At 39.0% G+C, this 14823-nt stretch overlaps 1 protein-coding gene across 1 annotated transcript in view; it reads right to left on the minus strand.

Annotated features, from left to right (window-relative positions):
• Nucleotides 1–7574: 7574 nt before the first annotated feature.
• CFAP91 (cilia and flagella associated protein 91) overlaps nt 7575–14823 on the minus strand; it is a 58105-nt gene continuing 50856 nt past the window's right edge. Inside the window, exons 17-18 of the mRNA XM_019729664.2 lie at nt 14537–14698; nt 7575–8026 (exon numbers count right to left, since the gene is read on the minus strand). Of these exons, the coding sequence (XP_019585223.2) occupies nt 14538–14698 (161 nt within the window). The 3' untranslated portion in view covers nt 7575–8026; nt 14537. The remainder of the gene's footprint in view (nt 8027–14536; nt 14699–14823) is intronic.

The following is a 14823-nucleotide window of genomic DNA, read 5'->3' on the forward strand; positions in this document are numbered from 1 at the left end:
GGTGGGTGTGAGGGCAGGGAACATATGGAATCTCTATACCTTCCTCTCAATTTTGCTGTGAACCTAAAATTGTTCTTACAAAAAAAAAAAAAAAGTCTTAAAAAAGAAAAAGGTAGGCGTTTTTGTAAAGACAGGCATTTCTATGTCCAGGAAAAAAAGGCAAGCTCAGGGAGGGCAGCTTGCCAGAAGTCCCTGGGTTATGGGTAAAATACACAGCTTTCGTCATCTCTCAAATCTCTCCTGGCGCACAAAGGCCTGGCCTTATCTCTCTTATAAAAATGGTGAATTATTTACAGCAGAAACACGGAACTAAGAACAGGTTATTAAGTCACTAAGACAAAGAAAATATTCTCAGGTTTTTGCAGGAATCTTCTGGATTCCCTGTCCTCTGCTGTGCGGTGTCATGGACCAGAAGGCTTTAGGACTGCCAGGCCTCTGGAGTCCATAAGGGCAGTTTTAACATTAGGCATGGCTCTGAGGTAAGAAAACACCTGGAAAATACCCTGCAGTTATTACGGACAGCATACTGATGCCCCCGGATGAGGGTCTGGGTCAACCTCAAGCACAGCTGGGAAATGGGAGAAACTTGAGTCCTTTCACGATTTGTCTATTGCAGCAACCTGAAATGTGTTGCTCCCAAGCCACTCATAAGAGAAAAGTTCTGATAAGCATAGAGTTTCCTTAATAGGAATTCATTTCATGTTTTACCTCCCTCCAAGGAATATTTCCGTTTAAAAAGAACCGAGTCGACAAAAGGAGTGATGCACTAACAACGGAATAAATTCAGACAGACCCTGAGGAAAACAGATGTTTCTCAACCAGTCAGGTGGTCTTTCTCAAAATCTCTTAGGAATCCTCTAGGCTCAGGTATGCCTGGAAAAGGGGTCAGGGCAGCATATGAAGGTGAAGCCCCGGTCCCATGAGGTGACCTTGAAGGAAGCCTTTCCCTTTTGTTCTTGGGTGGAGTCAGTAGAAAGCTGTCCAAGAAGATGAGGAATAGAAACCTTGTCTTTGGAAGTGGTCCCGTTTTATCACAAATGGAAGCAGTGACAAGAATTTTCCCATCCTAGAAATGGCAGGTTCCAATAATTGAGGGAGCTACTACAATTGAGCTTCTGCTATCCCAGATCCTATAATTGCTTCAGGACCCCATCAATCCTACCTGTGGTATTTGGAGCCCCAATCTGTCTCTCCTCAGACTCTTGAAACACTTTCTATTTTAATTATACTGCGGAATGTGATACCTGTGTCTTACTCCCCAGTAGGTTACGTCTCCCTTAGGGCAGAGGGCCTTACCTGTCTTTTATATACCACCTTGTACCAAATTCATTGGGTGGCTGCTCAGGTTGGTTCAATCATTCTTTTAAAGATGGTCTTTCCTAACACTGCTTTAATTAGTGTCCTGCTTTTATTGAAAAGGAGAAAAAAAATCAGCTCACAACCGCCTTGAGAGAAACTTCCCTGCTGCTTATGCTACCATTAAATGAAACCCATGCTTACTATTAGTTTATTTTTAAATGAATTAACTCTTAAATGAGTAAAACCTCTTAAATTTTAATTTGTAAAATTTAAACACATGATGATGGCAAATGTCATGATGAGATAAATTATATTTTGATAGCAAAGAGATAATTGGGTTTTAATAAATATGGAATTATCTAAAAACTAAGAATTTGGAATTTCATATTTTTGATAAAACACTATAACGTATAGATAATAATATGATCATTACCTTCGCTCATAGCTGTAGCTGTTAAATTCCTTTGCTCCACAATATTGCATGAGACTCTTGAATGAAATGTAAATTTAGGGGTCAGATGGAGAACACCTTTGACCCAGCAGTTGGCTCATCTCCTGGAAAAACTGTGCCTATTCCATGGATAGATAACCAAATACTGATCATATTTACAATTGAGGTTGCTTAGCCAGTCAACCTCAGCCAGTCAGTTGCTTAGACCTGTTTTGTCTCTGTAAAATGAGCTGTAACACTATTCCCTAAAGTAGGAATTGAAGAAATTCATTCTAGTATTTAAAATTGCCAGGTACTATTATTTTTAATTCATTAATTTTATTTTTACATTTTTATGAAGTATAATTTATGTCTTTAAATTGTTTTTATTATGGTGATATATAGATCTATAGATGATAAAATTAGTGAGGTTAAGTAACTCGTGGGAGGACACAATGTCATTGGCCTGGGATTTCAATCCGGACCATCTGGCTCCAGCGCCTGCTCTTATAGCCTCCGTGCTGCTGCACTTCTAGGCTGCTAGCTTGGCTTTGTTCCACAGTTGGAGGCCATTTGCTGTCACTCATGTGCTCACTGGTATTCTCCATTCTGCTGGTAACTGGGTCTATGGGCCTCCATGCGGCTTGCTGCATAAAAATACTCCAAGTTTTCTGAGTAGATGCAACTCTACTCCCAAGCGGGTACCGTAATCCAGAATTAAGGAGGGGGATGAGAGTTAGTAATGGGAGCTTCCCCTGAACTAAAATATACGCAGGCTTTAATATAATTTGTCTGGGATGTCTGCACTTCAGGAATTTGGAATCTCCAACAATTTTGTACTAACAGTTTCTCATCCCAAAGAGATCCTTTACTCCCACTACACATGTCTTCCTTGGATTTCACCTTGTCTGTTCTTAAGCATTTTGAAGCTATGCCTTTGTTAACTGGCACAAGGGTTCATGATATCTGATTATGCATCCATGAAAAAAAACACGTTTTCTATCTCAGAAATCAGTTTATTGTGATTTTGTACTGCTTTTGACTGTATTATCAATAGTTTAGTCTCAATCCACTACGTGGCTCTACTTGCCATGATAACATGGCTTTAAACATAAATTTTGCTCATCACTCAAGGTGTTTTATTTTCAATGGCAAAGGTTATTAAAGTTGAGGTGTTTAAATTTAAGCTATTATAATTAGAAGGTAGCCAGTATCAGAAAATTTTTTTCCTCTCCTGGTAAACTTCAATTAGCTAATGGGAATTCTGTAGTACTTTGTAGTTTCCTTTTTGTCTAAATACAAAGCTTTTTTTTTTGAAGACTACATAAGGATAAAATTTTTTAGAAAATACTCTAAGTTTCATTATATGTTCTCTATAGAAGACATTTAAAATCCTTCTTCAAAGTAGGTATTGAGGTTAACTTTAGTTCATTGCTATATAGCAGGGATGGGCAAACTATAGCCCATGGGCCAACTCCTGTCTGCTGCCAGTTTTTGTAAATAAAATTTTATTGGAACACAGCTACATTCATTCATTTATTTGTTATTCATGGCTCTTCTCACCCTACAACAGCACAGTTGAGTAGCTGCAACAGAGACCGTCTGGCCTGCAAAGCCTAAAATAGTTGCTTTCTGGCTCTTTACAGAAAAAGTCTGCTGTTCTCTGCTGTACAGCATGACTCCTCTTTCCTTCCATTCCATCATTCCTAACTCACTTCTCATTTTGTGGTCCTGATTTTTTACTTCACCAGTAAATAATACAACCTTTTCCTACTTCAGGTTAGCATTTTGAAAGGAATAAAACAAAATTCAATTGCCTCCTTACTTGTGCAATACTTTTCTGTCAGTCAGTGATCATCAGGAAAACTAAGTTGCCCAACTTTAGTTTTCCTAGGACAAGGTAAACCCTTTCAAGTTTGCATCATCATATATTTTTTTCAGCTTAGAAAATTTTTTATTATAACTTTGATTATTGTTTCTATTTTACTTGTTTTGGTTTCTTCTTTAAGCATTCCTGTTGTGTATTTCCAGTTAAGATGGCAGAGTAGGTAAATGCCTGCTTCTTCTCCCAACAACATCAAAATTACAACTAAAGTATAGAACAACCATCATTGAGAATCACCTGATGTCTAGCTGAACCAAGGCCCTACAACTACGGACATACAGAAGAAGCCACCTCAAGACTGGCAGGAGGTGAGGAGACACGAAATGAACTGGTCCACACTTGCTTGTAACCATTAAAAAACTGGGAGAGCTATCTCAACTGTGGAGGTCCCCCTTGAGGAGCGAGGGGTCCCAGTCCTACACCAGACTCCTCAGCCCAGGGTTCCAGTGCTGGGCAGAGAAGTCCCCATAACTTCTGGCTGTGAGAGGCAACAAAGATTTTGGCTGAGTGAGACAGAGAGAGGCTGGACTCCCAAGCACTCCTCTTAAAGGGCCCACACACTGATGGACTCACTTGCTCTGAGCTCCAGCGCTGAGGCAGCAGCTCCAAAGGCACCAGGGACTTACGGGAAGGAACTGAGTTGTCTGGCCTCAGAATGAGGGCTGGATGGGCAGCTTTATCCCAGATGGCAGAGTTGGCAGAAGCCAGTTTCTTTGTTGAGCCCTTCCGCCTCCTAGCGTGCAGACACAGGTGGCTGCCATATTTGAGTCTCCATCAATTGCCCTGCCCTGGTGATTCCCTGAGGCCCTGCCCAATCCAACTTTCGGGCACACCCAAGCCACTCCAGTGGCTTCTCCATACAAAGAACCTGTTTTCATTCATGTTGTGGCCTTTCCTAAAATCTCTCAAAGGTTCACAAAACCCAGACAAGCAGCATCTGGCTTCAGTGTGTCCTGTACCTCTTGCTGAATATCCCTAAGCCTGACATTAGCGATAGCCAGCCTCATTCACGGCTTGGCCTCCTGAGGCACCTCTAAGCCCAGCACCAGTGGCAGCCATCTGCTGAGTGCTTTGTGGTTCATGCCAGGTGGCCCCAGGCAGGGCACAGGCTGCAGCTACATTTGGCCTGTGGTGGGGCCCCTTCCAGTGGACCCTGGGGCTGGAATGCCCAGTGGCCAGCTTTAGACCAAGCCAGAGCATCACTCAGCCACTTCTGGGAAAGGACACACCCAAAGGGCAGACTGGGCAGGCACTGGAGCCCTGCTAAAGTGAATCCTGCTCCACAGGGTCAGCCTCTGCACCACAGCTCCTCCACTGTAGTCACAGCCAGTCCTCACAACCAATCAGCTCGAGGGTCAATTGCTTCCACTGCCGTGAAGAAAGCAACAGGGCTCAATTACAACAGGAGGGCACACACAACCCACACAAGGGACACACCTGGAGCACACGGCTCAGGTGACCAAGAAGACTGCAACAGTGGGCCCCACAGCACACCTACTACATAAGGCCAAAAGAATAAGGATAGTTTAAGGGGCCTCTGGGACAGTATCAAGCGCATCAACACTCACATCACAGGGATACCAGAAAGAGGAGAGAGAGCAAGGAACTGAAAACCTATTTGAAGAAATAATGACAGTAAGCTTCCCTAACCTAGTGGAAATAGACATACAAGCCCAGGAAGAGCAGAGAGTCCTAAACAAGATGAACCCAAAGAGGCCCACACCAAGACACATCATAATTAAAATGCCAAAGGCTAAAGACAAAGAAAGAATCTTAAAAGCAGCAAGAGAAAAGCAGTTAGTTACCTACAAGGGAGCTCCCTTTAGAACATCAGCTGATTTCTCAATAGAAACTTTGCAGGCCAGAAGGGATTGGCAGAAAATATTCAAAGTGATGAAAAGCGAGGACCTACGACCAAGGTTACTCTACCCAGCAAAGCTATCATTTAAAATTGAAGGACAGATAAAAGAGCTTCCCAGACAGGGAAAAGCTAAGGAGTTCATCACCACAAACCAGTATTACAAGAAGTCTTAGAGGAACTTCTTCAAGATGGAAAAAAAAAAAAAAGATAAAAAATATGAATGAAAAAATGTCAATAACTATGTATCTATCAGCAATTACTTTAAATGTAAATGGATTAAATGCTCCAATCAAAAGATAGAGTGGTTGAATGAATAAGAAAACAAGACCCTTACATATGCTGCCTACAAGAGACTCACTTCAGATTAAAAGACACAGACTGAAAGTAAAAGGATGGAAAAGGAAATTTCATGAAAATGGAAACAACAACAATAAAAAAATCTAGGGCAGCAATACTTATATCAGTCAAAATAGACGTTAAAACAAAGGCTATAACAAGAGACAAAGAAGGACCCAGTAATCCCTCTTCTGGGTATTTATCCGAAGAAAGCCCAAACACTACTTCAAGGGGATGTGTGCATCCACATGTTCACTGCAGCCGTGTTTACAAGGGCAACCTGGGTCCATTGATGGATGAATGGATAAAGAGGAGGAAGTACATATATACAATGGAATATTGCTTGGCCAGGGAAGGGAATGGGCTCTTTCCATCTGCGGTGGCCTGGATGGAGCTGGAGGGTATTGTGCTGAGTGGAGTATGTCAGACAGAGAAAGACAGATGCAATGTGATTTTGCTTATATGTGGAATCTAAAGAACAAAATAAAGAAACAAACAAAACAGAAACAAATTCATAGATATAGAGAACATTTTGCTGGTTCCCCAGATGAGAAGGGGGTTAGGGAGATGCAAAAGGGAAAGAGAAGTACAAATTGGCAGTTACAAAATATTCACCGGGATGTAATGTAAAGCACAGGGAATACAGTCGATAATATTGTAATAACTATGTATAGTGCCAGGTGGGTACTAAACTAGTCAGGGGGATCACTTCTTAAATGTCTAACCACTATGTTATACACCTGAAATTAATATAAAATAATATTGAATGTCAACTGTAATTGAAAATGTAAAAAGGGAAGGAAGGTACAGGGGAATAAGAGGTAAAATTTTCAGGTATAAAACAAGTAAGTCATAAGGATGTAATGCATCGCATTGGGAATATAGTCAATAATACTGTGATAGCGTGGTACAGTGTCAGATGGTTGCTGGACTTATCATGGTGATCACTTCTTTAGGTATATAAATGTTTAATAAATGTATACCTGAAACTAATATAATATTTTGTTGGCTGTATTTTAATAAAAATCTTTAAAACAAGAAACTTACAAAAATACCCCAAACTCCTATTGCTCATAGGATTGGTCATCCAGAGCTAACCTCTTTGTCATTTTCATCTTTTTGCTCTTTCCTTCCCATCCTATACTAGGTGACTTAACACATTGTCAGCAGCATACGAATTTTATTCTCTGCTGTGAGATTTCTGTTCTTTTACCTGCACCCAAATGAATGTCACTGTATTTTTAATCTTTTTGTGTATTTCTTTTCATGTTAGCCAGCTTAGCTTTTCTTTTCAGCCAGCATCTGTCTGGTTTTTGGCCTCTGTCTGTTCTTATTATTCCCTGCTTCAGTTTCTTAGAGGCCATTTCTTTTCTGTCTTCTATTAAAAACACCAAGCAGATACTTTCTGAAGCTTTTCTTGCTTCCTATAGTGAGGTAATATACATTTTCAGAGCAACGTACATTATCTTTTGTAAATTCTTTACATTGGTCTCATGTTAATTTGTTGTTCATACTTTTGTTTATTGTTTTTCCTATTTACTAATCTTTAAATGAGGAAGGATCCATTCAGCAATGATTCTTGTCAACACACAGGATGGGCAGACTGCCCTCCAGCATCACCCTCTTCTTAAAGGTAAAGCTCACTGGTGAGTTGATGTGCCACTGCATTGATATGCTAAAATTTATTTTTCCATTCCAATGTAGATGGATATTTCGATTTCCAGTTTGGGGGCTATCATGAAAAATACTACTATGAACATGCCTTTTCGTATACATACTCATGCATTTTTATTGGGTATGTATCTAGGAGATGAAATGCTGGGTCATGGGATATGCATATTTACAACCTTAGTAGATAATGTTAATGTGCTATGAATAGCAAACTAAAACTGCTCAAGAAATATCCAATAACATTGCTTTTTGTTTGATTCCATAGCTAGCATAGCCTCGTAGTCAATAAATGTTGAAATGAGACATGACAAAACTTTCTCTTGAAGTAGAGCACTTAGAAAACACTAAAGAGAATAAACCTCCTTCATTTGACTATTATTATTACTGAAAATCATTTTAAAGTATCGGGAGTTTAAGAAACAGAAATCTCTTTCCTCATGACACACTGACAAGCCTATAAGAGGTGCACATCGTGGGAGAAGCAGAGACTACTGGAATTCTTTATGATGATTTGTACAGCTTCTTTAAAAAAAAAGATCATAATCTGTAAAAAAAAACAAAACACAAATGGTTATGACTATGTCATCTTTTTAGAAACAATCATTATCAGATCAATACATCCAAAAAATTACTGTGATACAATTACACTGAGGGTGGTTTTGAAGTCAGACAGCCCCAGACAGCCCAGCTCTGCCACTTAATGAGCCCTACGAGTCAAACCTTTCTTAACACACAGGGTCTCCAAATTCTAGCACTTAAAAAAACAACCTTTACAGTAACTAGGTCATAATTGAAAACTTAGTCTGTGTACACCATAAAAATATTCAAATTACAAAAGGATACAAGCATGAGCAAAGTCTCTTTTCCCTCAGTCTGACCTCCAGTCTCCAGTTTCCGTGCCTAGCGACAACTACTTATCAATTTCTTGTCGATCTTTCCAGGAATAGTCTGTGTATACTGTTTGCATAATGAATGTATATACATGTTTGTGAATATACATACATATTTCTAACTTTTAATTATGGACTATGACACATATAGGAAAATATAGAAAATATGTGCAGCTTAATGAATTCATGTATTCATCTGTGTAAATACCACCCAGATCAAGAAATCCTAGAAGCTCCCACTTACTCCTTCCCAATCACAATCCTCTCCCTGCCTTCTAAAAATAATCTATTCTTATTTTTATTTGATTTTTCCAGTAATCACTTCCTTGCTTTTCTTTATATCTTTACTTCCTAATTATACATTCCTAAACACCATAGTTGAATGCTAATTTTGAACTTTATATAGACTCATGCTGCAGATTTTTTTTGTATTTGGCTTCTTTTGATCCTTATTTTATCTGTGAGATTCATCCATGTTGTATTTACTTCTACTTCATTCATTTTCAACTGCTGTAGAGCAGGAAATGACATAGTTTTTCTGCAGAGGGTCTGATAGCAAATATTTCAGCTTTGTGGGCCAAAAGACAAAATCAAGGATATTATGTCGGTACTCAAATAAAAAGAGAAAACAAATTGTCACAATTTTTTATTGATAAGATTCAAAAGATAGCAACAATGATTGACTACTGTTCTAATACAGGTCTACTAATGAGAAGAATGGAACTTTTATTTAAGGGATACCATTTTGCTTAATTGAGGTTCAAATCATCAAAATTGACTGCAGATATTCATGTGTTAATGGTGATGTGTAATGAGGCATCACCCACCTCAGCTTTGAAAATGTCTCTCACACAGATATGTGCTGCCAATACGGATATTAATCCATGAGCTTATGCTTTTAATTGTGCATATTTATTACTTAGAAGCTTTTTCGAATTCCAGTAGATTTTTCTCAATATTTGCCTTTTAGCATGTCATTGCAATGAAATGACTTCTGATTGAAGGTTAGGCAGATATGCCCCCATCGCACAGTTTAAACAGATTTTGAAGTATGGACATTTCTTTTGCACTTGTTTCAGGGTCCATAAGACACTCCTGGCAGTGCAGTTTTAAATTCAGAAAATGTATTCACTGCAAATATGTGTGGGAATTGCAATCTTGCTTCTTGTTTTAACTTTTGGCAGCACAGGAAGTATATAAAGCAGCTTACATTCCCCTCATAATGTCCCTGTGCCTTTGGCAAGCCTGAATCTTAGCTTGTGCCCAGAGTTGGCCAGTGCCCCAGGGGAAGAAAATGGGCAGTGATCTCAGATCACTTAGGAAGGACTCTTTCCCCTCTATCATTATAGTTCATATAGTCCCCTTTGTTTCCACAACTTTCCAATGTCTTTAAAAATATGACATTTACAGTACAACCATTATTTTCTCTAATTGTTGCAGCTGCCTACTACAGCCTACCTAAAATCAGAAGACATATCTATTTTCCCTTTTATTGATTTCTTTTATTTTTATTTTATTATTTCCTTCCTTTTACTTTTTTGCATCTAATTTGCCGTTATTTTTCTAATTTATTGAAAAGGATGCTTAATCCTATTTTCACCTTTTCTAATAAATGCCTTTAAGACTACAATTTTCCATCTAGTGCGACATTAGCAGCATTCCACAAGTTTGATAAATACATAACATTTTGTTATTTTTCAGTTCAAAATATTTTCTAGTTTCTATTCTGATACTTTCTTTGATGAACATTTATTTACAACTGTATTTCTTAATTTCCAAACATTCTAGAATTACCTTGTCATTGATTTCTAATTTCATTATATTTTTATCAGAGAACATACTACACGATTTAAACTCTGAAACAGCTGACACTTGCTTTATGACACATTTTGTAGACGGCTGCCTTCTAGCTATGTCCTCACATGTGAGGGAAAGACAGAGAGAGCAAGCTCTCTGGTACCTCTGATGATAAGGGTACTATTCCCATCATGAGGGACCCACTCTCATGACCTCATCTAATTTTAATTACCTCCCACAGTCCTCATCTCCAAATGCCAACATATTGGAAGTTAGGGCTTCAATATACAAATTTTAGGGTGACACGATTCAGTCCAGAGCATTCCACACCGACCCCAACTTCCAGATTCATGTCCTTCTCACATGAAAAACACATTCATTCCATCCCAACAGCTCCAAAAGTCTTAACTCATTTGAACATTAACTCTAAAGTTTAAAGTCCAAAATCTGATCTAAATATCATCTAAATCAGATACGGGTGAGACCCAAGGTATGACTCATCCTGAGGCAACATTCCTCTCCAGCTGTGAACCAGACAAGTTATGTGCTTCCAAAATACAATGGCGGGACAAGCGCAGAATAGATATTTCTATTCCAAATGGGAGAAATCAGAAGGAAGAAAGGAGTAATAGATCCCAAGCAAGTCCAAAGCCTAGCCAAATGCTATTGGATCTTAAAGCTTGAGATTAATCCTCTTTGGCTCAATGTCCTGCCTTCCAGGTCACTGGGATGGCAGCATTACTCCCATGGCCCTGCGGGGTGGCCCCCCTCTCAGGTCTGCTGTGCTCCATCCCCATGGCTCTCAGTAGGGGTCCCGACACTGAAGCTCTGCCAGGGTAGGGTCCTATGTGTGGTCCCACCCTTAAGGTTCTAGGCAGAGGCCATCTGAGGCAGTGGCCCTGGTAATCTGAATCGTCTTCAGTTATTTTTCCCTCTTCTTGAAGAATTTTGCACATTAGCAGCATAATAGCTCTATCCTCTCATCCTGTCAAATCCAAGAAGTCTGACAGGCTTCCTTCATTTCATCTCATCTCCATCCCTTTCAGTTCAAATTGGCAGTGCTGCTACTCTTATAATCCCCATAAACTCTTCATCAAATAGCTGCTCAGCCACATTCTTAGTGTTTTTTCTAGAACACATTTTCTCATTCTTTGAAATAATGGATAGGCTAAGAATCTTCAAGTTCTTCTTCCTTTTGGCTTAACAATTATTTCTTCAATTCATCTCTCTGCTTTCACGTTTTACTATAAGCAATCAGAAGGAACCAAGTCACTCCTTCAACACTTTACTTAGAAATCTTCTCAGCTAAATATCCAATTTCATTGCTTGAAAGTTCTACTTTCCATAAAACAGTAGAACAAAATTCAGCCAAGTTCTTTGCTGCTTTATAACATGGATTGCCTTTGTTCCAGTTTCCAATAACACATTCCACATTTCTGTCTGAGACCTCACCAGAATTGCCCGTAACATCCGTATATATTTTTAACATGCACCCCAAAAATCTTCTCACCTGTACTTATTATCTAGTTCCAAAGCTGCTTCCACATGTTTAGGTATTTGTTAGAGCAACTCCACTCCTGGTACCAAAATCTGTCTTAGTCAGATCGGGTTGCCATCACAAAATACCACAGAGTGGGTGGTTTTAAACAATTGAAATTTATTTTCTCACTATTCTGGAGGCTAGCTGTTCAAAGCAGTAAATATAGTTATTTTAAAATTTATGTTTAATAATTCCAATATTTTATATCCCTTTAGTCTGTTTTCATTATCTGTAACTTCTGCTGCTGTTTTTTTAAGTTGTTGTGCCTCCTCATAAGCTTGGATATCCTTGATTGTATTCTGGAAACCATACTTGAAAAATTGTTTGTGAAAATAAACTGAGGTCTAAAACTAAGCTGTCAAGTTTCTCCAAAGAGAATTTGTTTTCTGACAAATTCTTTCAGGCAATAGGAATCAAGGATCTACAATTCAATTTCTGGGATTCAGATTTTTTCATTTTTTTTTTTATCATTCAGGTGATCAGATGCTAAACTGCAGTCTATGCGAGGGACTGTTTACTTCCAATTAACCCTTACAACTAGGGCATAGCCTTTTGGAGTCCCAACCCAAATGGAGGAGATTTGCCAGGGCCTCAACCTTGACTCCACTTTTTGTCCCCCTGGTTTTACAAAGCTGGTAAAAGCACTGCTCAGCCATTCAGCCACATTTTCTAGAATTTGCATATTCGCTCAGGGAAAAAAAAAAAGTGGCACCGAATGCCAGACCCAACGCTCTGAATTTGTCTTTTCCTAGATTTTTGCCCAGAAATTCCTCACTATTTTATTAGCTTTCCTTGTCTTAAAGCTGATTAAAAAGTTTTGTTTTTAAATCAATGTCCATGCCTCCTGCCCCTTTCCCTAAGCATTATTAAATAATCTCACATCTGTCCTTCCCTCTGAGAGAAGGAAGAGGGAGTAATATATATGTGGGGGCCACTAAACATCATGTTCCAGTCATTTAATAAAGTATTAAAAAGATACTTTATGAATTTATTGGTTGCTCTTCCTTGCTGGGTGTCTGTAGTTAGCCTGCCAACTAGAATTTTTAAAAACTATATTTCAGAACTACAATATGCTTTACAGTTTTAATGAAATGTATTTTATTTCACTAAGTACAAAAGAGAAAATCATTTTAATACTCTTCTGACTTGATTTCACAGCTCACCATAGATGTCATAGAACAGGTGTTAAACTCAGAAGAAAATGCAGATATATTTAGTTCAATCTATGTAAATTATTACTCTTATTAAATTTGCTAAGAAAAATGACTACCCCAACATCAAAGCTGATTTTTATCACAGTAACAAGACAGGCAAAATGCTTTGGTCTTTGAATTTCTGTTATACAGATAGTATATAACGTTATGTGTAAATACATGGTTTACATCTTCAATGATTTCAGAGGTTATTTCATTGTTAATTTAAAACAAAAGACTTTCTGCTGTGATTTATAGCCACAGCTTCATATTTAAGAGTCCTTTATCAGTTTTCTGTCTGCTCTCTTTCTTAATTTCCCCCTCCTTTCAACCATCCTTCCATGATCCTCTTTTATTGAGAATTAAGGTCCCCATAGATTCCCCTGCAGAGGGTCTCTTGGTCACATGTGCATGGACAAGCCTCTAGGGAAATTATTCATATAAAATTATACAGTTAGTGGCAGAACTGGCCAATACTCAGACCTTCTAAATGCCAGGCTCAAATTTCCCCCGAAGTCTTGGTGCCTTCCCTTACCTGGTAGCACACCCTCAGGCCAAAATAGCGGATGATATTCCTCTACCATGGGAGGGCTGAGGGAAAAGGTATAGGCAAAGGGTTCACTCCTTTCCCCGTCTCATGAGATTTGTACTTTCAATTGACTCTCTAGCTCTGTTCTTCTAGTAATCTGATAGGTGGTATATGTCAACTACGTTACTAAGAAATACCACTGAAGGTAAAAATGACCCCTGATTAGGATCTAGCATGTGACTGGGAGGCATTTTAAATGAATTATTAATACCAAATAGGAAACCGTAGCTTTGAGCTTTGCTGAGTGTGCTGACTTTGGTCACTGGGAAAACCAATTAGGGAGACACTGGAAACTTTGCCTATGGAATTATTACAAGAGATACTGGTCCAGGGACATGAAAACCAGGCCAGCTCCCACACCCACCCAATGTGAATCTCTTCCCTGTGCCTGAGCTTCGTCACCCATGGGCAAAAGAAAATAGATCTAGGTCCTCTGTGTGGATATGGCAAGAGCTCCCACAGGAGGAGAAACACCTGATTCTGCCCTGCTGGACACTGTGGTTCCTGTCTTATCATATCTTTCTGAGTAGAATGATACTCAAATCCCATTAAATGTGGTCTCTGTTAGTCTCGTGAGTATGAGTTGAGGCTGAGACCAATCCCTCGTGGGCATTGCAGAAGGTCTGGGCTAGCACCAGGCAGGCTGTGTCTCGTGCTATGTGTAAAACTAGCACAACGTGATAGGGTACCTCGTGCACCTCCATAAGAACAAGGTTTTTTTAAAATATATAATAACATTGACACATTTTGTAGCTTTATTTGCAATGGAATATTGTCACATGCTAAAAGAAACCATAAAAATAATCTGGAGTCCCGTTTTCTGGTCACAAGAGTCCAATTGCTATAATATCAACCCTATTCTCTAATAATTTCAATAGTACATTCCATAACCTAGATGAAATGTGCCAATTTAAATGGGAGGGCTTCATTTTCTTAAACAACAGACAATCTTTTCACATGATGATTGTGAGAGTGTAGCACAAAGCTGAATGAGGCTACTTTTCGTCCTCTCTCTACTTCCTTTCAGATGAAAAATCAAACTCACCTTAGCTGTCTTTCTCCTTTTGAGTTTCTTCCTTAAGTAACTTGTCAGTGTTTGAGACCTCATCTTGCTGTTGCTCAGCAAAATTCCTTAGGAGCATGGATTCTGTGTGCCTGTGGACGAGCTGATGGGCTGCTAGAATATGCTTCCGCTGTGCGTTCCTCACTGTGCCAAAGTGACAGAAGAATGTTTACTCTGAAAGTCTGAATGAAATTACTCCCAAAGGTTTTTCAAGAGAGTAGTGATAGAAATGATAATTTTGCATTATAACGCAAATTTCATGATGCAAA

This window comes from Rhinolophus sinicus, linkage group LG01 (assembly GCF_036562045.2).
Source record: "Rhinolophus sinicus isolate RSC01 linkage group LG01, ASM3656204v1, whole genome shotgun sequence".
NCBI lineage: Eukaryota > Metazoa > Chordata > Mammalia > Chiroptera > Rhinolophidae > Rhinolophus > Rhinolophus sinicus.